The sequence below is a fragment of the Mangifera indica genome, unplaced genomic scaffold, assembly GCF_011075055.1.
Source record: "Mangifera indica cultivar Alphonso unplaced genomic scaffold, CATAS_Mindica_2.1 Un_0023, whole genome shotgun sequence".
Lineage (NCBI taxonomy): Eukaryota > Viridiplantae > Streptophyta > Magnoliopsida > Sapindales > Anacardiaceae > Mangifera > Mangifera indica.
In genome coordinates this window covers 1-26,120 of record NW_025401115.1, presented here as the reverse complement: position 1 = coordinate 26,120, position 26,120 = coordinate 1, and the positions used below count along the sequence as shown (strand labels likewise).

At 33.7% G+C, this 26,120-nt stretch overlaps 1 protein-coding gene across 2 annotated transcripts; it reads left to right on the top strand.

Moving 5' to 3' along the window:
* The first annotated feature begins 2,241 nt into the window (after window positions 1-2,241).
* Window positions 2,242-13,576, top strand: LOC123206068 (BRASSINOSTEROID INSENSITIVE 1-associated receptor kinase 1-like). 2 transcript variants are annotated; one of them, XM_044623167.1, is made up of 11 exons: window positions 2,242-2,604; window positions 2,964-3,096; window positions 3,190-3,261; window positions 3,949-4,092; window positions 7,465-7,536; window positions 7,656-7,727; window positions 7,840-7,916; window positions 10,934-11,062; window positions 11,179-11,520; window positions 11,840-12,234; window positions 12,984-13,576. In XM_044623167.1, the coding sequence occupies exons 1-11, from the start codon at window positions 2,517-2,519 to the stop codon at window positions 13,293-13,295; spliced, it is 1,836 nt and encodes a 611-aa protein (XP_044479102.1). In that variant the 5' UTR covers window positions 2,242-2,516; the 3' UTR covers window positions 13,296-13,576. The 2 variants fall into 2 exon arrangements, with proteins under 2 accessions (XP_044479102.1, XP_044479103.1); XM_044623168.1 differs by lacking the exon at window positions 7,656-7,727.
* The last annotated feature ends 12,544 nt before the right edge of the window (window positions 13,577-26,120 follow it).

Below are 26,120 nucleotides of genomic sequence, written 5' to 3'. Positions count from 1 at the left end.
AAGGTTTTTGATATGAAAGATCTTGGAAAAACATCTTTTGTCCTCAATATTAAGATTTACCATGACAAGGATCGCAAGTTACTGAGATTATCACAAAAGACTTTTGTTGAACAAGTGCTTAAAAGATTTAATATGCACAATTGTAAAGGTGACAAGGTACTTATGGTGTAAGCTTGACATTAAGTAATGTTTTTATAATGTTGTAGAAAGGACATCTATGTCTCATGTCTCTTATACTAGTGTAATTGGGAGCTTTATGTATGCTCAAGTGTGTACTAGGTCAAACATTGCATTCATTGTGAATGTATTTGGTCGTTACCTTTCTAATGTAGGTACTGATCACTACATTGCAACCAAAAATGTTATGAGATACTTATAAAGAATAAAAGATTTCACGTTGATATATAAAAGGGTTGAGAATATTGAAGTAGTGGGGTATTTTTATTCAAATTTTAGTGGTTGTGTGTATGATTTCAAGTCTACCTTATGATTCATTTTCATGCTTGCTAATAGGGGCTATATCACGTAAAAGTGATAAATAAACTTTGATAGCATCTTCAACTATGTATGCAACATTTGTTGTTTGCTATGGAACAACCATATGAACAATGTGGTTAAAGAATTTTATTGTTGAGCTTCAAGTGGTTGATTCCACCTCTAGGCCTTTAATGATTTACTATGACAATAAAGTAGTTGTATTCTTTTCTAAGTATAACAACATTAGCGATAAATCATGATATATGGAAATAAAATATTTGCTAGTCAGGAACTCAATAAAGAAAGGTAATATTGTTGTATAATACATCAATACAAACTCTATGTTGGAAGATCCCCTTACCAAAGGACTATGACCCATTATTTTTAAACAATATGTAAAGAATATAGGTGTTTTGGAATCTTTTAATATCTTAAGTTAGTGAGGGGAATCATTAAAGTTGTTACCTTGATAAAGTTTATTTCAATTAAACATTCATACATATTTATTATATGATGTTCATTGTGTATATAGGTATGTGTGTATACACGCACACACACAGACACCATATGCCCATATATTTGTATACACTGTTGTATACAATATTTATCTCAAGAATAAGAATTTTCTTAAGTATGTCAATTATATAGTTGATGATATTATAATATAAATACAACATGTGTCTCAATAATAAGGTTTATCTTGAATATGACAATTGTGTGAGTATTTCTTTTGTATATCTCAAGATCGTTGATGAAATGTGTAGACTACATTAGAAATTGACTTCTTTTGAAGTTGTGAGATTTTTCTTATTTTAATTTTTGAAATATGAAGGTTAAAGATAAATGATAAAGAGGACCTATGAGTAATAATATATATTTACTATAATCACATTTAAATTTTTCTTATTGATAATCAATCTTTACTAGATCAATAAGATGACACAAATAAATTTTTCTATATTTTTAATCTTCCAATTATAGTATTTTATAGCATGATGTGTTAAAATTATAAATTTGGGTAAAAGCTCGATGCTCTGTAATTTTATTATTGGTATTAAATTTTGTTATTCTATTTATATTAAGAACATTTTTTTATTAATGTATTCAATAATATATTTGTATATAAGATTTAATACTCCTTGAATCGACAAGATGATTGACTTTTAGGATATACACTAATAAAGGGACACACCAATTGGGTGTGAATTTTCACTACTCTGGTGAGATGATTCGGGTTGAAAGAATCAATCATTAACTGCTAATTTTGATGGTAGTGGTAGGTGGTGGCAAGGAAGAAGAAAAAGGAAATGAGGAAGCCGACGAGGGAAGAGTAAGAAAAAGGAAAGGAAGAAGATGGAAGAGTTTACTCATAATAAAGTATTCTCATGTTTAAACTACCGATTGAAAGCTTTTGGACCAAACCTTGAACCGGACAAACGTAGTTCACCCATCCTTGTATCTTCCATTTGACTTGAAAAGTAATAAAAGACTTCGCGCGTGCATCTTTGACCCGGTTACTTCCATGCTCGGAGTGGTTGTACTTGTTTTTTTATTGAGTCAATTTACCCCCTGAAGAATGGTTAATTACAAAAATTCCTCTCAGGTTTTTTAAATATCAAAAGCGTCCATACCGGTAAATTTTACTAGTGAATCTGGAAATTCTGAACAATCAATAATAATCTTATCTAATAACGACAAAAAGACCATAGGGGTCTACTCTACACAAGGAAAGGAAAAGTCTTTCTATTTGTTTAATTGTTTTATCAAATGAAGACTTTAGGACGTGTCCCTCCTCTCTCTGACTATTTACGATAATATTGAACAGCCCTCCATTTTCTTTCTCTATACCTTCGACCTCCACCAACCAAAGTCTCTCAATACGATCCATCTCCTTCTCTTCAATTCATTTCTATTGGAACAACTTTTATCAACCTTTTTTTTTTTTTTTCTATCGATTGCTGATTAGGTTGGGTTTTCGAATTTAAGATTTCTTTCCTTCTAGATGGATATTTTGACATTTTAGTCCAACAAATTTAGACATGGAGAAATCGAACAGTTCGTTTTGGGCGCTTTTCTGGTCGATAATTGTTTTTGATTTGGTTTTGAGAGTTACTTCTAATGCCGAAGGTATGTATCGATTTTTGTTCTATTTGGTGATTTGCTTGTGTTGACTTACGAAATAAGTGTTTTTTTCTTGGAATTATTTCATGTTTAAACATTAAACGAATTAAGTTGCAACACAGTAGCTATTTTGAAGATGTTGGGTGTCAATCAATGGGTTGACTTGGAAATTCTGTTGAGTTGCAAAATTGACTTAGGAAATAAGTGGTTTTCTTGGAATGGTTTCTTTTTTGTTTCTGCTCTTTAAATGTTAGAAGGATTAAGTTGCAACATTGTGGCTATTTGGAAGATTTCGAGATTGGGTTGACCGGGAAATTTCTCAAGTATCGAAATTAAGTAAATTTAAAAGAACTGAATTTTGACAGGTGATGCTTTGAATGCGTTGAAGACAAATTTAGCTGATCCTAACAACGTTCTTCAAAGTTGGGATCCCACCCTTGTCAATCCCTGCACTTGGTTTCACGTCACATGTAATAGTGATAACAGTGTAACGCGTGTGTAAGTTTATTATATTAATTTGTATTTGGAAACAATTTGCTTTGTGTTATGTTTATGCAATTACGATGACCTTGTTCTTCATTTGTGTTCTAGTGATCTTGGCAATGCAAATCTATCTGGTCTACTGGTTCAACAGCTGGGTCAACTTCCAAATTTACAGTATTTGTAAGTCATGTCTCTCTTTCTGGTTGTTACTCTGGCATTAGCTTGAGAACAATTACTTGCAAGGGTTAAACACGTTTTGTTTCTTGCAACTAAACTTGGTATTAGTAAAATTAATCTTTCTTGTTATTTTCCTGGTTGATTTCAAGGCTTTTCTCCGAGGTGATATGGACTTAACTTTAAGGCTACAATATTTAATTTGATGAATTTAATGAGGCCATCTGTGCAAGCTGGAATTCTTGTAGTTTCATATTTATAACTTCTGTAGAATAGTAATATCTCAAGATCATAATAATAATCTGAGCAGGGGGTTTCTGAACTGCCAATGTTTTAACAGGTGGGAGTTTTGATCCAAACTTCATATGTTATGATTCATTTATGGAATGTGTTAATGCCCCTTGAATGCTTTTATTGTAATTAAACTAATGTTTTTGCATATCTATGTTTCCATCAAATGATGCTTTATCATATTGGCTTTTATAGGATATAAGAACTTTTCAAGTTTTTTCTTCATATTTGGTTGTGTAAGTTTGTCTTATGTTTCTAGCTTTTTGAAGATGTTTGGTTGTATTACCTGCAAAAAGTGGTGTTGCCAAGTGATACTAACAGTCATTGTATGTGTTTCTATTGAGCTTCTTGTCTACCTTAACACCATTTTTTCTTGAATCATTTAATCAAATTTTAATGCAGGGAACTTTATAGTAATAACATAAGTGGAAAAATCCCAGAAGAGCTTGGAAACTTAACAAACTTGGTGAGCTTGGATCTGTACTTGAACAAATTAAATGGTCAGATTCCAACGGCATTGGGCAACCTTAAAAATCTACGGTTCCTGTATGATCACTTATCTTTCTTGTTGCATTCTTTATTCTGCATATCTCATGTTGCTTTATTTGTTCAGCATTTTAGTGTCAATGGAGTGGCTTGTACAGTTTGATAATTTTATCAGTCAATATATTGTTGAATGGACTGTATTGTATTTGTGGTGAAACAATTTGGAAAAAGTGAAAATTTTCTGAAGTTTAATACTTTAATTTGCAAAAGTAAAGCACAGAATACTTTTTTAAGACATAGCCTCGCTGGTATTCTCTGAATATGGCACTTCTAAAAATCTATTGGTGTTGATCTGTGCTTTTAGAATAAAGTTTAATTCATAGATCACTGGTTCCATTTAGAATTCTTATGATATTGAAAGCTTGATTCAGATATAAGTGGCTGGAATTTTTATTGCTAAACGTATTGCCTGCGTTACATTTAGGTATTCCAATCTTTTGCTGTGTAATACATGTTAAAAATTGCAATCTGTTGGGTTCCTTTGTCGTACTTGGTGATCTTTGGATCTTAAAAATACTTTACCTTCAAGCTAGAGTATCAGGATATCTATACCAGTAGTCCTTAAGAAACATTAAATTATATTTGTTGAGTTCAAAGTCTGATTAGGCATCTAATATTCTGGAATGATATATATTTGAGTTGCTCTTTTTTCATTAGAAAGCATGATGTTTTATTGAATTTAATTTCTTAGTCAATAACCCAAACTTAAATCCGATCTGAAGTCTTGTTAAGCTAGGGCACTGCATGGCATGTTACACAGGAATTGCTTTATGGGAGCTTAGTAAGCAGTTGTATAAATTTTGGTTTTGTCATTTTAAACATCAAAATCTAGCAAACATAATTATTGATAATGTTTAATGTAATATTTTGTCAATATTAATTTTAGAATAGTAAAAGATTGGACGTGCCCTGGTATTAATTAATTTACCAGTTTTATAGTTGCAGTTGGTTGCATAAAGTTATTGATTCAGTACTGTGATTTCCCTTGTTTTGCATAGTTTGAACTAAGTTAGGTTGAAGGATGAGAATTTTAGATTTATCAAAATTAATTGCTTGGGGAACAATCCCATTATTTTTATCATAGCCCATGGAGGAAAAGAAACAGTTGATCTTTTATGCGGTGGAATGTGCTGTGAGAATTATTTTTTTTCTCTGGTAAGTTGCAGTGAGAGTTGTTAAATATGCCTTGTTATTGGAAACATTTTCTTGGTTCTTTTTTGAATAAACTGTTCTGTTTTTTTAATGGACTTTTTAGATTTTGTAAATACTACAGCTTTTCTCTTTTTCTTCTACTTTTTTCCTTTTTTTTTTTAGTACAAAGCTTGATGACCTTATTCTGGCATTCTTTTTTTCAGTAAATTTGTTACTTTAACCCGGGGGGGGGAAGGAACTCAAAAAGACATTTTGTGTTCTTTAGTAATTTTACTTGATCATACTTATTTTAATTGTTGGCTGAGGCCAAGAAGAGATAGAGAGAAAGACGAAAGGTAATGTTGTCATGATTCAGAAGTTGTAGGACAACCTACAAGTGAAATTATTAAACTAATGTGATAAAAGTAGATATAGGAGTTTTCTAGTGGTTTGAACTGTGCCATGAATAGATCCTATGAAGTGTGTTTGAACAATAACAATTGCTACTGGAGTTTTTAAGCTGTACAAAGAAGAAATCTTAAAGAAAAGAGGCAAGAACAGGAAAGAACGTGATGAAGAAAGGGAGCAAGAAGTTGTTAAATGTCCTTTCTTTAACAATAAGCTAAACAATGGAATTTTTTTTTTGATTGATGTCTGTGAAAATACCAGATATTTTTGGTGTAGATTGCCTTGTTTTACTGAACCCGATAAGGTAAGGATTCCTGAAACTGAGACATAGGAACTTTAATGGAGAAAAAATAACCTGTATCAACTATTAACCCGAGATTATCGTCACAACTTGACTCCCAATTTGTTAAAATACTCTTAATGTGCTGAATAGACAGCTGATATGTAAGCCCCTGCCTGAAATAATGGCAATCGCATTTATAAATAGTTTTAGAAGAGCCTTAGATTAGAAAAAAGGAAACAATAATAATAATCACAGATACTAGGAAAATCATCTTCTTACATAGCTGCATCCTGTGGACCCAATCTGATTTGATATTAAAAAAATTTGCAGAAACATTTTCAGTGACTAATTCATAATGAAAGAGACTTTGTAGGATTACATGCATTGCACCCATCTAGCATGATTACCTATGTCTGCGTAAATGATTTGTAAATTTGGTCACAATTGTTCTAGGCTTGAACTTTGTATGCAAGTTACCCTGATTCTGAAATCATTTTCCTATGTTCTCACTGTTATTATTTTTATTTTTACTTGTCCACTATAGTCATGTAACAAAGAGGAAATATGAGGCCTTCAATACGATTTCTGCTACTGGAAGTTCAGTTGAATGAGATTGTTTTAACAAATAATGATATTCAAGCTATACTGGCCTTTTATTTGTAGTATGGTAGTGTAGAAATAATGCTAAACAACCATTCAATTTATTTTCTTTTTAAATATCTCTTATGTGAAGGAAGAAGAGACTAGGAGGTAACCTAGTTCTAAGTTCGTGTTATAAGTGATGAGGCTTAGAAGAGCAACAAGAAGATTAAGGAAAAGGATAAGATATATAGTAAAGTTGGAAGCAAATACTTGACCCACATCATAAGCGATAAAAGTCACTGTATAAAGAGTAACTTTGTAAATCACTTAGATGATGTGAACACACATTTTGAGTTATGGTGTGATATTGGGGGATTCAAAATTTCTTTCTTTCTGAAAAAGCTTAAATGTTAATTCTATTTGATCATTGAACATCGTGTAAAGCTTCTTCCACCACTTTCATAGCAGTGTAGGGCAACATGTGAAAGTTTTCTTTTGCCAAGGCACATATTTAACAATAAGGGAATGATAGTAACATTATTTTATGATGGGAATTCTAGGTTGGGGCAATTTTGCATTGAAGATGTACTATTATTAGTGAGGCTTTGTACAAACTGGACCTTAAGTTTTAATTTTTTTTTCCCCTAAATTCCAGTCTTATGATTGCTACTCATGCTTTTAACTCATAGCCTATCTTTAGTGTCTTACTTCTGTTCCAACCTCATTCATGATTTGTCTGGTAAATGAGACTGATTATTCATTTGTTTTTGTTGCTTGAGTGAGTACAAAGTACAATTTAGTCCTTGAGGAAATTATATGCACTGTGCAGTGGACTTTCCATCTCTTATTGTGTGAATAATTGGAATGTATACTTTAACATTGTTTTTGTTTTGACATGTTTAGTTATTGGTGTTGCTTCAATATGCTTTCTGTTATCTGGAATAACAGCTTTTTGTTTTTTTGCATAGGCGACTCAACAATAACAGTTTGTCTGGAGAAATTCCGAGGTTATTAACTACTGTTTCGTCACTGCAAGTCCTGTGAGTGCTTAGCTAATATCATAATTTTTTCCACATTGAATAGTGTTCCCTTTGCGTCAGCATCATCTAGCATTGTATTTCTCTAGAATGTGACAGTCATTTCCCCACGTGAAATGTAGTGATCTTTCAAACAATAACCTAACGGGAGATATTCCTGTCAATGGATCCTTTTCACTGTTCACTCCGATCAGGTTTGTTACAAGTCTATTGATTTCTTTAAATCCCCCAGCTGAATAGTATTGGAAATACAGTGACCTGAAATTTGTTGTATGATAAGCTAACTTTAATATATATTTTTTGCAGTTTTAAAAATAATAAATTTAATCCTCTTCCAGTATCTCCACCTCCTCCCATTCAACCAACGCCGTCTGGTCCATCAGGTTTGTGATTACATGAATTTCTATTAATCAGTTCTTGATTGACAGTGGGATCCGTCCTCATCCCCTAAGCAAAATGTTTTTTTTCCATGTAGTATTCATTATTTCTTCCCATTTCAAAATTTTCATCTTGACCTGATAAATTAATATATAGATATATTGGCTTGTTATGTTACAATTTATTGACCTACTTGGTACATCTTCAAAATATAAAAATGTTAACTGCCATGAGCAATAGTGTGTTTGAACCACGTATGTGGCCTTAGGAGACAGACAATAAAGGGCAATTGGGGCATGAAAAGCGTGAATAGGATAAGGCCAAAAATGGGAGGACTACTGACAAAAAAGGTCCACTTGCCTTAAGGGAGAAAGAAGAATTACTAATAAAAAGAAAGAGGTGAGGAAAGAAAGGGGGAGACATCGATATTGATATAGGTAGGTAGTTTCAACTGACTAAGAGGAGAAGTTTAACCTTTCAAAATCTAAACAACCGAGGGAGAGAAATCGGCTTTTGGAATAGTTGGAGTGAGGAGTGTTTTGTTGTCTTTGTTTTGTAAACCATTGTTACTCACAAAATTAATTAACAAGCAATATTAATTTCTCTTCTTTCCCATAGTTCACCTTTGATTCCTCTAATTATATTGGTTGTGGAATTGGTATTCGTTGGGGTTTCTAACAAAATTAGTATTAGAGTTATGACGAGAATGGAGACCAAATTAGAGGGAGTGGAGGAGTTAGAATTGGTGAAGAATAGGTTGGATGGGGTAGTCGAAAACTGAAAAACATGAAAACAAGAATGGAGAATTCAGAAGGAAATGTAGAGACAATGAAAGACTATCTTAGGAGTTAAGGAGATGATGGTGCACTAAGAAATACCTTGTGGTGAGCGAGAAAAAGTGTTGCTTGTGCAATCTCTATTGTCGTCGCAATTGTCACTAGTGAGAGAGATGATGCCACTTTTACTAGCAAGAAGTAACAAACAAATAAGGTTAGGAGAAATTGCAGTTGGAGAGGGCATCAGGGAATGGGAAGTGACGATTGGTAGTTGATGAGACACACCCTCTCAATGACTAGAGTTATCGATGTTCATCAAAAAAGATCCGTTAGGGTGGATCTTTTGGGTAGAGTGATTTCATGTTGAATCGCATAGTTGACACCAAAAGGTTGACATCAACAATGGTTTGCATGGAGGGAGTGGCCTTGAGCTAGTTACAGTAGAGGGAGACTATAGTTCTGTTCAACAACTGGGACGAATTGAGGAGGGGCCTATTACAACGATTTCGAGGTTGAGTATAGGTGTAAGTTTAAGCGATTGTCGGCACCACTCTGAAATGTTTTTGACAAGTTGTTGATGGAAGCCTTTGTGAATGGACTATAGGAGGAGATTAGGCCAAGGAGGAGACTCTACAGATCAATAACCTAAGAGGAAAGGATGGACAAGGCACAAAAAATCGAGGATAAAAACTGGGTTATGGAAAATCAACTTGAGCTGGGACCCATCCATCTTAGATCGAGGCTAGATAACCCATAACTGACCCAAACTATTTCATCCTTATTAACACCTACTAACCCAACCCAAGCCATCAACAACGCTCAATGGCCCACTACCATACTAACCCCTATCCATGTCACTTTCCTCACTCAGGCCCAAACGACCTCACCCTTATAAGCCCAAATGTTTACCACTCAAACCCATACCCATTCAACAAACCTAACCCAACCCAAAACTAAACCCAATTCACCTACTCATCATCAAATAGTTCCAAGTCACCTGAAATTAATCAACTAGATATTTCAATAGGCCCGTACATGAACCCTATCAACTATAGTGGGTTAGTTTCAAGTGCTAGAAAGGACAAGAGTTTTCAAAGGTTATTCGATGCCAAAATTAAATCGAACTTGGAGAAAGGGTTATATTTTTTATGCAATGAGAAGTATAGGTTGAACCACCGTGTTAAATTTTGGCAATTGCAAGTAATGATAATGAGCGAGGAGGACAGGAGAGAAGAAGGGGAATTCGTTCGTATGGAAGACAAGCAATTAGAGATGGGTGACATTTGATGGGATGTTTAAATTAAAAATTGTTTGACTTTAAATTTTTGTTCATTAACTTAAAAAAAAAAATTAAACCTTATTTCAACACCTCGAGGTTAAGGACAAGGTTAATCTGATAGGAGTGGGTAATGTTAGGACCATGTCTGTGGCCTTAGGAGACAGATATTAGAGGACTGTTGGGGCATGAAAAGAGTAAATGGGAGGAGCACTGGCAAAAAAGGTCCATGTGCCTCAAGGGAGAAAGGAGAAAAACTGATAAAAAGGAATAGGTAAGGAAAGAAAAGGAGAGAGCAATGTTGATATTGGTGGGCAGTTTCAACTGATTAAGAGAAATTTATTTTGTTGAAAGCTAAACAACCTTGGCAGAGAAATCAGCCTTTGGAATAGCTGGTGTAGGGAGTACAATGTTATCTTTGTTTTGTGAATCATTGTTCTTCACAAAATCAATTAACAAGCAGTATCAATTTCTGCTATTTCCCATAGTTAACTGTCGATTGCTCTAATTGTATTGATTATGGAATTGGTATTTGTTGGGGTTTCTAGCATAGTGCTTTTGTGAAAATCAGACTGAAAGCGCCCTGCATCTCAGGCTACCATGGATTAGTTCTTTAGTTTGATCAGGTCTCTGAGACGTGCAGACTGTTGTACTTTTTTAAAATTTGCTATGGAATTTATAGTTTGTCCAAATTGCATAATCAAAGTTGTTCATTTTGGAGTTGAAAATGTAGAGATGCTAGGATTCAATTTTGAATTTTGACTGTGTTGACGTGCCACATTTTCAAGTTTCCTTATTAACCTGAAAACTGTGTTCACCTGAGCTTTCTAACTCCCAATGTCAAAGAGGATGAAACAGTTCATTCCACTGATTGCTCACTCTTGCTAGGTTTGTGTGGTTGAGAATTGGATTCTTATCGTGAATAGAAATAACTGAATATATCTATATGTTTCAACTGCTGTACCATTAGGTAACAGTGCCACTGGAGCTATTGCTGGGGGAGTTGCTGCTGGTGCTGCTCTGCTGTTTGCTGCCCCTGCAATTGCACTCGCTTATTGGCGACGTAGGAAACCACAGGATCATTTCTTTGATGTACCTGGTTAGTTACCTAAAAATTTAAAAAAAAAAAAATTGGCAGAAAGAAGAAAGGAAAATAATGCATGTTGATCATAAAGTTGTTGTATGTGATGCTTTTTTTTTCCCCCCTTTTTACAGCTGAAGAAGATCCAGAAGTTCATTTGGGGCAGCTCAAAAGGTTTTCTCTACGTGAACTACAAGTTGCAACAGATAATTTTAGCAACAGACACATTCTGGGTAGAGGTGGGTTTGGTAAGGTTTATAAAGGTCGCTTAGCTGATGGTTCTTTAGTGGCAGTAAAAAGATTGAAAGAGGAGCGCACCCAGGGTGGGGAGTTACAGTTCCAAACAGAGGTAGAAATGATCAGCATGGCTGTTCATCGAAACCTACTTCGTCTACGTGGCTTTTGCATGACACCCACAGAACGATTGCTTGTCTATCCCTTTATGGTTAATGGAAGTGTGGCATCATGTTTAAGAGGTATGCTTGTTATACCTTATTTCAATGTTCATTTCAAATTTTTGTTTTTTCCATTGCTTTGTTGCAATGTTTAAATAATACTTATTATACACATTCCAACGCTCCATACAAATTTATGTGAAGCAACTATATTATGGAGGGGTGCTTTTAATAATTTCTGAAAAGATTGGGTGGAACTGGAAAATGTTTAATTACTGATGCAGTTTGACTAAAAACCTGTAGTATCCATTACTTATTTTAAACTCTTTTATTACAGTATTTTGAGTTTCTTGTGTTTATGATGCAAAATCATTTTGTCATATGATGATGTGTTATCTAGAGCGGCTGCAATCACAAGCACCACTAAGTTGGCCCATAAGGAAGCGGATTGCATTAGGAGCTGCGAGGGGGCTTGCTTATTTGCATGACCATTGTGACCCTAAGATTATTCACCGTGATGTCAAAGCTGCTAATATATTGTTGGATGAGGAATATGAAGCTGTTGTTGGTGATTTTGGGTTGGCCAAACTCATGGATTACAAAGATACACATGTTACCACTGCTGTACGTGGGACAATTGGGCATATAGCTCCAGAGTACCTATCAACAGGAAAGTCATCAGAGAAGACTGATGTTTTTGGGTATGGGGTCATGCTTCTTGAACTCATCACAGGACAGAGAGCTTTTGATCTTGCTCGGCTTGCAAATGATGATGATGTGATGCTTCTTGATTGGGTATGTACTGTCTGTTGTTCATCCACTCTGTTCTCCTCACATACTCCTACCTCCAATTATATTTTGCATTTCAATTGATTACAAGTGACCGTACTGCATTTCTTGCAAAATTGTAGTTTCTTGTGATTTCTGGTTATTGCTGCCATTGCTTGGCTAAGGGAGGTAGTAATAGCACACCGGAAGTTTATTTTATAACTTTATTCAGTGGAAAACTAATAGAGGGTTCTAAAATGTTGACATTGTTTAGGTATTTTACAAGTTTTTATGGCAGAATTATTTTTTGATCCTTTGAACTTACATTTTAGTTCTTTAAATTTCTTTTCATACATGGTTCCCGGTTTCAAACTAATTGCTTTAGGACTCTAGGCACAGAGCAAACGTTTTTGATAGTTGATTTTGGCTATATTAGGATGACTGAAATTTCACTTATCTGCTTATTGTTGAAAAATTGGCATATTGTTAGATATGGGAAAGCTTTAATGTTCTTTTGACTGCCCACAGATTGTCTCCTGATATCAATTTTATTTATGCTGATGAGACTTTTTCCTCAAGTAGTTTCCAAAATGAAATTTATGACTGAGGCTCAACTAGATGATTCTTCTGAATTAGGAGGTTTTCATTTAGTAGTAGCGTAATTAGTGTCCTTTGGAATTTATAACTATCTGTGTGCACTTTAAATCATCATTAGAGAAACAGGTCTTCTCTCAACTTTATTTTTTTTCCTTCTGATATCAACTTCCTTATTTCAGGTAAAAGGACTTCTAAAAGAGAAGAAATTGGAACAGTTGGTCGATGGTGATCTACAGGGAAACTACATTGAGGAAGAAGTGGAGCAGTTGATTCAAGTGGCTCTTTTGTGCACACAAAGCTCACCACTGGAGCGACCAAAGATGTTGGAAGTGGTGAGAATGCTGGAAGGCGATGGTTTGGCCGAAAGATGGGAGTTATGGCAGAAAGAGGATATGCGGCAAGAGTTTAACCACATTCACCACCCTAATACTAACTGGATCGTCGATTCAACTTCCCACATCCAGCCGGACGAATTATCCGGTCCTAGATAATACCTCTGTGCTTCCTTTTGAAACCGCAGTCTGCATTTGGAAAGTGATATTGTCCACATTTGTGCATATATTTGATGTTCCTTTTTTTTTCTTCACATTTTCGTTGTCCACTATCCGGTTTATATCAAATATTTGTTGTATCAGCTCGGCGATGTTGTAATTTATATAGGGCTGCCAACTGAATTTTTTGAACTTTAGTTGCTAGAAAGTAGGACGGCAACCACACTTGTTCTGTATTGAAAATTTAGTAATTGTTACACGAGAAAAGCCATCTTTCTCTACAGGACAACCTCGGCTTCTTATTCCTACATGATAACAATTCATTTTGCCATTTCATTATGTATTTGATGCAGAAAAAGGTTGAAATGGGTCATGATTTTGTTTAAGTAGATGATGGGATGTCACACTTGTTCTACAACATAAGCATTATAATTAATTTTCTTCAGGATCTTGTGAGGGTTATACTTCTTTTACTTCAATTTTCCGTAAACACGAACTGGTGGTCTCTCTTTCTGTTAAGTATACCATCACTCGATCTCTAACCTTGAACACTTGACGCTTTCTATGCTTATCGGTTGTGGCTTAGGTTAGGTTACTCTTTTCGAAAGTTGGTTGCACTTCTTGGAACATGTCTTTGTAACTCTCAACCAATGTAGAAGTGACGACACTTGTTCCTCCACCCAGAGGAAGCTAGAAAAGATTTAGTACATGCCTTGCAATTTTGGTGTAGACAATAGAAAATTACTCTTACCAGTTGATTAACTAATTGAGCTATTGTAAGCAAACTCAGATTGAGATAATAAGAAAGTCCCATTACCTTTTATTACATCTACAAATGCAACGAATTAGATTACCCCAAGATTTGTTGACCACTTCAATTTAGTCATTAGTTTGTGGTTTAGTGGTGCTACTAAACTTCAATTTAGTTTTGAATCTGTTCAATAAAGTCAACCAAAATGTTGTCAAAAACTTGCAATCCATGTCCGATGTAATGGATAACGGTACACCATGCACACAAACAACTTCCCTAAAGATATGCTTGGCCACATGATAAGCATCAATTGTCTTTTAGTAAGGAATATAATAAGACATTTTAAAGAATTGATCGACTATAACAAACAATTGGCCACCTTGTTGATTTGACACATTTCTCTTCAATTGTGGCTAATAGTAACATTCCTACATATCCACTTAAATTACTAGGGTGTAGCTCGCTAATCAACTTTTGACATAAGGAAATCCTGAAAATGCATAATCTTTTTTACCTTGAATAGAATAAAGACCCATCTCAGGCTGAGAACTCACTCATAGGCTAATAACGTAAGCACTTGGCCCAAATTTGCTTGAAATCTTCATCTCCGTCATACAACTCCTGGAGTTGATCAAAATCAAGAGCCTCGGGAGCAATTTCACTAACAAAACAACATCGGCTAAATGTGTCAACCATCCTATTATTCACGTGATTTATCAACAATAACATAGTTTAGACGCTCAAGATAGGATGTTCACCTTGCTAAATCATAAATGGCATTGGAATGCACTTTCACGATCCAATTTGCCTATAAGGCCTACATAAAAATCCTTCATACTCAGCTTCCACTATAGAATCTATTACAATTTCTATTTTAAGGCAATTGTAACTAATGCATGTAATTTGACTATAACAATTTACAATCTAGTTATAAACATCACTGTACCCTCAAACAGTGAATTGATTTTCTTCATAAGTAATATATATATATATATATCTTTTTAGGAAATCCGGGATATTTTAACCATTGTTCAATGATGCTAGTTTGAACACAATCAATATCTCCTATAAGTGCTCGAAGCATATGAGATACAATCTGACTTTATGATATCGTGTACAAGATAAACCTAATAGTGAACGCTAATAAAATTCATTATATATTATCTCTTATTTCTCGTGTCCCATAGCATAACCTCCAAGAGAGACATATACCGTGTGACATGTTAAGGGATCCTTTTGGATTCTCCCATGTTGAATTTCTTTAGCACCTTGTCTAGGTATACACTTTGATTTAAGTTTAGTAAATTATACGATCTATGATAATAGATCATGATAATGAGATATAAAGTACCTCTTTTAAATCTTTCATGAAAAAGGTTGGATAACCAAGTTTTCTACCATCTACAAGTACAGTACGTATTTCATTTTTGATAGGCAATGTAATATAAACATGCAATATCAGAAATATCAAGTTCCAACTAAGTGTTGCATATAGAAGATTCCTATTAGTCTTGATAAAAGTCAAAAGCTTTTATGGTTTTGTTTAAACAAATGTTCTAGCTTTGCAATGCTTTTCTGAGTCCATAAATGGAACTCATTATCTAACATACTTGATCAAATTATCTTTCAATTACAAAACCATTGACTGTGGTGTAATCACATCCATTTCAAGGTTCGTATCGAGAAAAGCGATACTTGACCTCTAATTGTCATTAATTAACCACTAAAAAAAACTAAAATAAAGCCAAACTAAACACTATAGCTTAACTTCAAGCCTCAATCACAATTGATTTGACTTAAGCAATTGAATTAGAAATTCTTGTAACTTCTCTCACAATGACTTATTACATAATTTATTAGGGATAATAATAGCTAAAGTTATCAAAATCAAACTATGGTTTTTCTATCCAAGAGATTAAACTTTCACATTTTTATAATGAAATAACCAAACTTTCAAAATTTTCAATTAAAGGATTCTAACTTTTAAAATTTTCTATTGAAAATATCAAACTAATCACATTAGTTTTAAAACAAAACAAAACAAAACAATCTTAACTGCATTTATTCAGTACATTCAATAAGAAATATTAAAAGTTTTGTCCTTTTCATAGGAAATTTTGAAAGTTTAGTTCTTTTAATAGGAAAATCTTAAAATTAAGTCTATTTGTTAGGAAAATTAAAGAGTTTAGTCTTTTCAATAGATAAAAAAAAAAGAAACAAACTTTAGTTCCTTCAATAGAAAATAAAATAATAATTCCATACATTAAAGTATTATCCATAATTTATTATGAACTAATTTGAAATAAAAAAATTTTGATTATGAAATAATCTATTTTATATAAAGGAACCTAAATTAAGTTCCTTTTTTTTTATAAACGATTTTTCAATTAAATGAGTAATATAATAAAAAAATCAAAATTAAGAAAATAGTGACACCTGCGACCCTATTAGATATATAAATCTCTTAACTATTTTATAGAATGGATTGATTAAATAGGGTAGTAACCAAAGGGTCTCATCGCGACAAGCCAAAAATATATTTAGCTTGCTACAATAAAACACTACAATCAATGACCTATCTAAACACTTCACTAGGTAACCAACTAATAATAAGTAAATTTCCTGTTTTGACCAAAGGTTTTCCCTAAAAGCTTTTTGCCTCCTTGATGCTAAAATTAAATTTTATTTTAAAAAACTTACAATATAAAGGTAAAATAACAATTTTACCATTAATAAATTTTGAAAAAAAACCTTTTTCAAATCAAGCGTTAATGTTTAAAAATGACAGTTTAACTCTCTTAAAATTTTCTAAACTTGTATTTAAATCTCTAAAATCGTAGCTATCATTGCCTTTCACCATCATTGTTGTCACCAATCCACCCAAGACACAATGGCTATTGAGAACAACAAATATGTGTGACAAAGAGGTGTGACAAAAATTGAAAAAAGATTAAGCCACATTGTAACACCCTCAACTACACTTTAGGGGTCTTATTATCCTTTCCATATGTTCAAAATAAAATTTGTGTAGAATCAAGCCAAAAACATAAATGATCATGTGTTTGTCTTGATGTACAATCGTGACCTATGAAGGGTCACGCCCGTGGTTGTGTTATAGGTATGCGCCTATACTTTATGACCATACATCTACTAATTTATAGACTCTAAATTAGTGAAGGTTTTGATGAAGAAAAGAAAGTCAGGTGAATATAAATAACACCTTTCTCTCTTAGAAAACCTAGTTGCCACTGTTTTTCTTTTACTTAAATAAAGAGAGAGAGATCATTTGAGGAAAGAGAAGCAACCAGTGATGACAGAAGAAAACTCTAGTAAATCTAGAGTGGTTGGTGACCAAGGAAGACAAAAGAGAGCAAAAAAGAACTTTATGCAAGGAAACCAGGCAAGTAGGAGATGATCTCCTACTTAAATTGTCTGATTTCACATGGATTTCTTGGCATGTTATTGGATTACCTACTGCCAAATGCTTGAGTGTTTGAAATTCTAGAAATTGTAAACCTTTCTTGGGAAAAAACCTTAATTCTTGATAAGTTGTTATACTATGATTTATATGTGTTGGTATGATGAAATTTTTTGGCTTATGAATGTTTATATAAATGCTAGGATGTTAGATCTGTGGTTGTTGATTGAAATCTAGCCAAGATTGGTAAGAGATTTGCTTCCAGGATGTCATGTATGGTTGGGACTTGAAAAGTCATGGGTGTATATGGGCTAGAACAATAAAGAAGTATTACGGGTATACGCTCATACATAAAACCATGCATATTTGTATGTCATTCCATGAATTTAGAATTTTGATCAAAGAAGATGTACAATGAAATTAAATAGACATACACCCATATGTAAAAGGATGTACGTTTGTGCGTCTTCCTTATTCAAACATGTACTCTTAAGAGAGAAATTAAGAATGATCATGCATGTTTTAAAGGTGGTAACCTATAAGCAATGAATAGGTACACCTATGCATGGCTAAGTGTATGCTCGTACATAGAAGATAAAGTATGGTCATGACTTGGTTATGTATAGGTCATACACCGAATAGAAAGTTGATGATTTTAATTCAGATTAAGGCCTATTAAGGTGTAAAGAGATATCTAAAGGGTAGATAACCGAGGGAAAAAGTATATATGATCTAAATAAACCTAGGTAAAGATAATGTAGACTAGATAGAAGTTTGAGAGAGTTCCAAGAGATTGTGTATTAATAGGGATTGATTATCTTGATATATATATAAGATGAATCGATACCAATGGGATATAGATTCTAAGATTATAGGCTAATTAAGGGAGTATATATGACCTAGGCAGCCTATAGATATGGTGAAGTCCATCGACTGGTGTCTTTAGACTAAAAGATATTTGTCAAAATCGCATATCTGTCGATTAACTAGGACTTAACAAGATATAGAAAATCTAACAAATGGGGTTCATAGATTGATAAGCTAGGACCACGAGTTTATCGATTGGCAATGAGATTGGATAACCAAGACTAATGGTCATTAGAGTGGTTATGTCAATTCTTTTAGATTCGATTGAGATTTTGACAGCTTGAGTTTGAGATAGAGATAACCTGATTAGTAAATGAGTGAAGATATATTTTATTGAGAGATTATAGGATAATTCAATTTAACTTACTAATTATTTTGTATTAATTTCTTTCCTTTCCTTTCAATTAAAGAGGTGACGACAGTGAGGAGGTATATCAGTGAGGGAGCGACATTTGAGTAACAAACTCATAAACATCAGATAGTCATGATTATGATTGATAATTCATGATAGATTTTATTTGATTATTCTTATACATTGATATAGAGTTTGAGATTTTATATGATTATTCTTGGGATGATTTGAGACTTAGTTGTTATTTTCTAATATAAAGACTTTTAAGATTATTTAGATTAGATGACACTTGTGCATGTTTGATTTTAGACTTATTGATTTAAACTGAAACATCATTCATGAATATAGATTATAATAGCACTTTATCTTTAGGAACAAGACTTTCATGGTGGGATGTTACAGTTGGTAGAATCCATATTTTGAGAACCCAAACATATAAATTAGATTATATGTGCTAGAAATTTGTCATGTATGCCACACTGATCACCCACATCTACCTTCACTACAAGTAGAATTTAAATTTCTACAATTTAAATTGATCGTATCTTTATAGATTATGGGTTGTTGACAAATTAAGAATGAGAAAAGCATAAGGACTTGCTAGGAATCCCTTTAAAGATAACCCACATGAGGCACAAAACTTAGGGATTATTGCTTTTGTATTAAGTGACTCGATTCAAACACCATTAACACGTGATAAGACTAAAGGATCACGTAATTTGGGAAAAAAGGCACTTGTTGTGAGAAAGACAAGATTGCACTTGATCTATGGATTATCAAGACCCTACCAGTATAAAAGTTTACTGGCATGAATGATCTTGTAGTAGCTGAGGAATAGATGGAAGTCGTCGAGAGTTTCATGTCCTCATTTATTATAATAGATATTGATAAGATAAGATATGTCATATACCTGCTCTAAGTGGATGCTAGATTGACTTGAATAAAATTCAAGGAGATTTTTTATGTTGAATATAAGACTACTAGCATGACCTTTACAAAAGCTTAAGAAATTCTTAATCTCTAGAAAGGGTCAAGTTTTTTGAAGGACTATGCCATGCAATTCAATTGTCTAGCTAGATATGTTTATGGATGAACAAGTTCAGGTTATAGGTGCATAGAGAAATTCATCTTAGGCTTGAACTTAACCATTACCAAAGATGTGATTATGGGAGACAACCCTCTGAGAGACAATACTAAAGGCTTGGATTAGACTCTGTGATTAGACATGTTCATGAGTAGGAAGGTAAGAGACCTAGTGATAACCTTAGTGATAGGTATCATGATTTAGCCAATTCATTCCCAATCCGAGAGTTTTCATAAGGGCAAAAGATCCTTCTAGTCAAAAGATAAGAAGGAAACAAAATCACCTATATAGCATGACCTTGAGTTGTATGAAAGCAAGAAAAATGTTGATTAGATGAAGTACAAGATACCTAGCTCAAGTGTTGGGTAATGTTAAGATAGAGAACGCCAATCTAAAAGATATACCAATAATGTGTGATTTCCCTAATGAACTTCTAGACGAGCTACCAAGGTTAACACCTAAGAGAAAAACATAATTCAGTATGGAACTACCACCCGGTGTAACACTAATTTTGAAATCCTTATATAAAATGACCTCAACCAAGCTACAAAAGGTAAAGAAATACCTCTAAGAATTAATTGATAATGGATTTATTTAACTAAGCCACTATCCCTAGGAAGCCCCAATCTTATTTATCAAGAAAAAAATATAGGTTTCTAAGGATGTGCATAAACTATCTAAAACTCAACAAGGTGATGATAAAGAACAAGTATCAACTACCCATAATCAAAGATTTATTTGACCAACTGAGGGGAGCATCAATGTTCTGTAAAATATATATGAGGTTAGGATATCACTAAGTAAGTATTATTGAAAAAGACATACCCAAGATAACCTTCAAAACTAGATATGGGTATTATGAATTCATGGTGATGCCCTTTGGGTTGACTAATGCTGCAAACATCTTTATGAATCTTATGAATCAAGTATTTCAAGAAAACCTTTATTAGTTCATAATTGTTTTCATCGATGACATCATGGTGTACTTGAAGAGCCAAAAGGAGTATGAAAAACACTTAAGACTAGTCCTATAATGATATTGTATTCTAAGTTTAGTAAATTTGAGTTCTGAGTAGATTGAGTATCCTTCTTGGGACATGTGGTGACAACTGAGAGTATTTCAGTTTATTCGAGTAAGGTTGAGGTTGTTTTAGATTGGAAGAAGACGAAGACCTAAAAGAAGTGAGAAGTTATAACACCCATTTTCAGATACATACTCCTATATGAAATATGACCCAAAGAGACATGCATAACTTACTCTCTTAATTAAAATGGAAAAATTAAATGCATGATACATAGTACTAGTATGAAGTGTGCAAAAAGGTATACTGAATAAATATTTAAATGCATAAATATTCTTTATCGTTACGACCCAAGTATCGAAACCAAATTATAAAATCCAAAAAGTGCATAAATGAAAATAAATACATAAAATTTGAAAATGAAAATTTTGCCCCTCGCCCTCATGCTATAGCTCAATTGGATCATTGGCTCCCCACTTGCCTCACTACTCATCTCTACCTATAAAATAATAAAAGAATATTTGAGTGAAAATACTTAATAAGATGATAACCTATCGACATCTTGCATAAACTATCAAATTGGAAATCTAATGTCTCATTAGTGAAGCTCGATGTGGTCACAATCTAACACTCTTTTGCCCTAACATAGGCCATCCACAAAGGTACTAAGGCCTAAACTGATATCTGCATATCTGATACCTTAGTGAAAGCAAATAACACTTTGTGTGTCTACTCAATATAGTGTCTTATGCATATGTCAAATGACATATTGGGCTAGCTAACTATGATACCTTAGCCACACAAGAAGAGTCTTGTCATAATCCTTTACAAAACTGTAATATAAAAACCACCCTTGGTAGTCTCTACTATAGGTACGTATGTGATGCATTATACTAACCACATGATAAACTAACTAAAAATGCCACATCCCTTACTATGCATACTTAAACTAAACTGCATTATATGGCTAATGCACCGTAGCACCAAATGTATGGTGTATCTCATAGGTATTTATCTCTCTTAAAGCCCTATTGCTTTCACGTATCCTACCACTTATGCACACAATTGGTGGTTATCTAGGTGTGCTACTTTTCTTAACTTTCTTGATTTTCAAATTGTATTTGACTTAGTCAGGGTCTATGTCATCTTTCACATAGTCAGACATTTCTTCTATGTCTAACTTTCTTATATTTCCTTATTAGGGTCTTTTATTCTCTTTCTTTCTTTTTTCCTTTCCTTTCACCTAGCCTAGGGGTAAAATAATCCTTTTCTCTTACTAAAGTATCTTACGCAAACATCTGTTAACCCTTATTTCTTATAACCTTCACTTAGACTTATACAAGTGTACTCTTAATTTATCTTTTTGTGTTTCTCCTTATACTAAGCACTTGGGTATGCTTAGTAAGAAATGATCATTTCTTTGATTTGTTTATACTTGACCGTTCTTTCTCTTACAAGTTTGTTCGTTGTTGGAGAAGCCATACATAGACGTGTGTCTTATACCACATAGTCGTATGGATATCCTTTTCAAGCGAGTATGTTTTTGCTTTATTGATTTTCTTTTATAGAAAGAAATGTGACATATGAGCGTGTGTTGACTATGCATGAACGAATGTCACAAACCTAAGTTTCGTCCCCTATTATTTTCTACAATTTTCAAGCAAAACTCTAATGACTAATCAATTAAACTTGTCTAGGTCATGTCTGTAAACACTTTAAATGCTTTTTCTTTAACCAGAAACATGTTGATCAAACTATCAAATTCTTATTATGTTTATCAACGTTTCACCAATTCTCTTTTCTTAATGCATATAATCAAATATATATAATCAACAAGCATTGCTCATAAGAATATACTCAATAACAAAGCTGATAAGATATAGTACACTAGTGTCTTATTGAAAAATGATGCTAAGTTCTAAAGCAGATATTATGTAGAACCTGTCAAGCTTTAAAGATATCATGAGTAGACTTTAGATATGCTTTGAGTAAGAGTATGTTTCAGCTGATGTCATGTATGTAAAGGCTCAAGAGTTCCTCCATCTAATGCAGAGGAACATGTCAGCTAGGGAGTTCTCAACTAAGTTAAACTTGTTGGCTAAATATGTTGTGTGGCTAATTTAGAGAGAGACTAGTTGGAAGTGTTTATGGGAAAGTTGAGGCTAAACATAGCCAAGGATGTGATGGGGAGAGATAATCCTCTTAAGACTTTTTAAAAGCCCTCGATCAAGCACTAAGATTTGAGGCCATAAGGCAGCACATGGGCAAGGATAGAGAGTTATCAAAGGAGCTTGCACCACTAGCCTTAATGCATAGAGAAAGTTACCTAACTATTAGTGGTAATTGTTAGAGGAGGTAACAGAGATGATCCTGATAGAGATAGTAAAGGTAAGAAGCTCTTCTAGCTTAAGAATAAGAAGAATTAAAAATGTTACGGAGACGAGATTTGAACCCGTGACCTCAAGGTTATGAGCCTTGCAAGCTACCAAACTACTCGCGATGAAGAAAAGAACTAGTAACTAATCAACAAACAAGGATTGAATAAGCCCTTTTTCCATATTTGTACAAATATAATAGTCTATTTATATAGAATGGTAAAAGGGTGTCTCTATGATCATAGATCATAGAATATAACTAAATAGAAAAAACGAAGGGATATTTTAATCCTTACCAACTTGATCTTGTTGCCTCCGATAACAAACATGCATGAACCATTTCGTAAAGTACGTGTCCGAATAGTCCAAAGTATCGACAATAAGTTCTTGGTTTTCCAATAGAAAAACAACATTGATGATTCCCCTGTATGCTACAAATATGGTAGGAGGCACATTGGTAAGTGTTTATCTAAACAGAAGGAGTGCCACAGATGTAAGAAGCTAAGACATTTTGCCAAATAATGTACAACTCTAGTAGTGGCACAAGCCCTAGCAAAGTAGACAGTTAGGGGAGTATAGACCCAAGTATTCACAATTACTCAAACACAGATAGATGTTAGCCTATAGCTGTGGCAGGTTAATTATTATTTTATACTTGTCCTTTATATCCTTTAATTGACTTTGGTGTCACACATTATTTTATTGTTAGAGGCATAGTTGAGAGATTAGGACTGGAGCTTTCAGTCATCCTCTAGATCAGAATAAAGATGCCAAATGGAGACCAAGTTCACAACAGTTTAATATTGTAGGGGAGACAATTTTCTTGAGAGGTCATACAATGGTCATAGACCTAATAATCATGGACATGCCAGATTTTGTATGCTACTAGGTATAACCTTTCTGAGTAGATAAGAAGTCGAGATAGACTAAGGAAGAAGAAGGTTAAATTTAGTATGGATGATAGTGAGTAGTTCATATTCAGATAATGTCAAATCCTCACCATAATGATTAGCAGTATAAAGGCTAAGAAGATATTGAGTAAAAAGTATATGGCATATTTGGTGCACATGGTTCAAAAGTCAATAAAGATAATTTTGAGCATAAAAGATACTCTAGTGGTGTAAGAGTTTTCAGTTGTATTCCCTTATAGTGTTCTAGGTTAGCATCAGAAAGAAAGGTAGAGATTAGTATTGAGTTGACCCAAGGAATAACACCAATCTCTAAAGCCTCATACAAAATGGCCTTAGCTGAATTATAAGAACTAAAGAAATAATTACAAGAACTTTGGATAGTAGATTCATAAGATCGTGCCACTTACCATAGGGTATACAAATCCTCTTCATAAAGAAGAAAGATGGATCAACGATGATGTATATTGACTATAGAGAGTTGAATAAGGCAAAAATGAAGAATAAGAACCCCTCCCGAGGATTGATCTTCTATTAGACTAGCTCAAAGGTGCCTCAGTATTCTCTAAGATAGCTTTAAGGTCAAGGTATCACCAAGTTAGAGTAGTAAAGCAAAATATACTCAAGACTGCCTTTAGAACCAAATATGAGTATTACGAGTTTATGGTCATGCCCTTAGCATTGGCCAATAGATAACCTCATAAACGAGGCATTTTAAGATTGTTTAGATAAGTTATTGCTAATGTTAATTGATAACGTCCTAGTTTACTCTAGAACTCGAGAAAAAAATGAGTACCACTTGAGATTTGTGCTCTGAAGGCTAAAAGAGAGGCAATTGTTCACAAAGTTTTCTAAATATGAGTTCTAGCTGAATAGGGTAGCATTTCTAGGTCATGTGAGTTCAACAGATGACATATGAATGGACCTCAGCAAAATTAAAGTAGTGATAGAATGGCAGAGGCTTAAGATAGTTAAAGAGGTAAAGGGTTTTTAGGGATTGATAGACTATTACAGATGTTTTATTGAGAGATTTGCCAAGTTAGTTCGACCCCTAGCAAAGTTGACAAGTAGAGAGATTCCTTTCAAATGGTTAGAGGCTTGTGAATAGAGTTTTAGGAATCGAAAAGAAGATTGACCTTAGCTCCCATCCTTGCCTTGCCAAAGGAAGGCGAAAACTATGATTTATACACAGATGCCTCACATTAGAGTTTGGGACTAGTACTGATGTAAAAAGGGAAAGTGATAACTTATGCTTCCCATCAGTTGAAGAAGTATGAAACTAGATACCTCACTCACGATTTTGAGTTGGCAGTTATGGTATTTGCATTAAAGATATGGCGACATTACCTATATGGGATAAAAGTAACATCTATACGGATCACAAAAGTTTTAGATATTTCTTCATCCAAAAAGACTAAACATGAGACAAAGACAGTGGTTGGAGTTGGTAAAAGACTATGATTATAAGATTAAGTATTATCCAAGTAAAGCCAATATAGTTACAAATGTCCTAAGTAGAAAAGTGTTCCTATCACAGATTATTGTCCACCATGAGTTATAACATGAATTGGTGAGGAAGCAGATTGAGGTAATCATAAGGCAGTTGGTAGGTCTCTAGATTTAGTCACCCTTTTTAGACGAGATCCGTGTAGCACAAGCTTCAAATGATAGACGTCTACAGATCAGACAAAAGATATAAGAATACTAAGATAAAGTTCAATATGGTAGAAGATATCCTAAAGTTTCAAAAGAGGATATATGTTCCCTAAGTATAGAGTTTGAGAGATAAAATCCTAGTAGAGGTGCATAATTTCTTTTACATGGGCCATTTTGGTGGTGTAAAGATGTATTAGGATTTGAGAAAGACATTTTGGTGGCCAGGAATGAAGAAAGACATTGCATACTTAGTGGCTAAGTGTCTTGTGTGTCAGCAAGTTAAGTTTGAACATTAAAGGTCATCTAGACTTTTGCAAACCCTTAAAATTCTTGAGTGAAAGCAAGAACACATATTGATGGATGTTGTGGATGGATTGTCTAAGGTCAGGTCG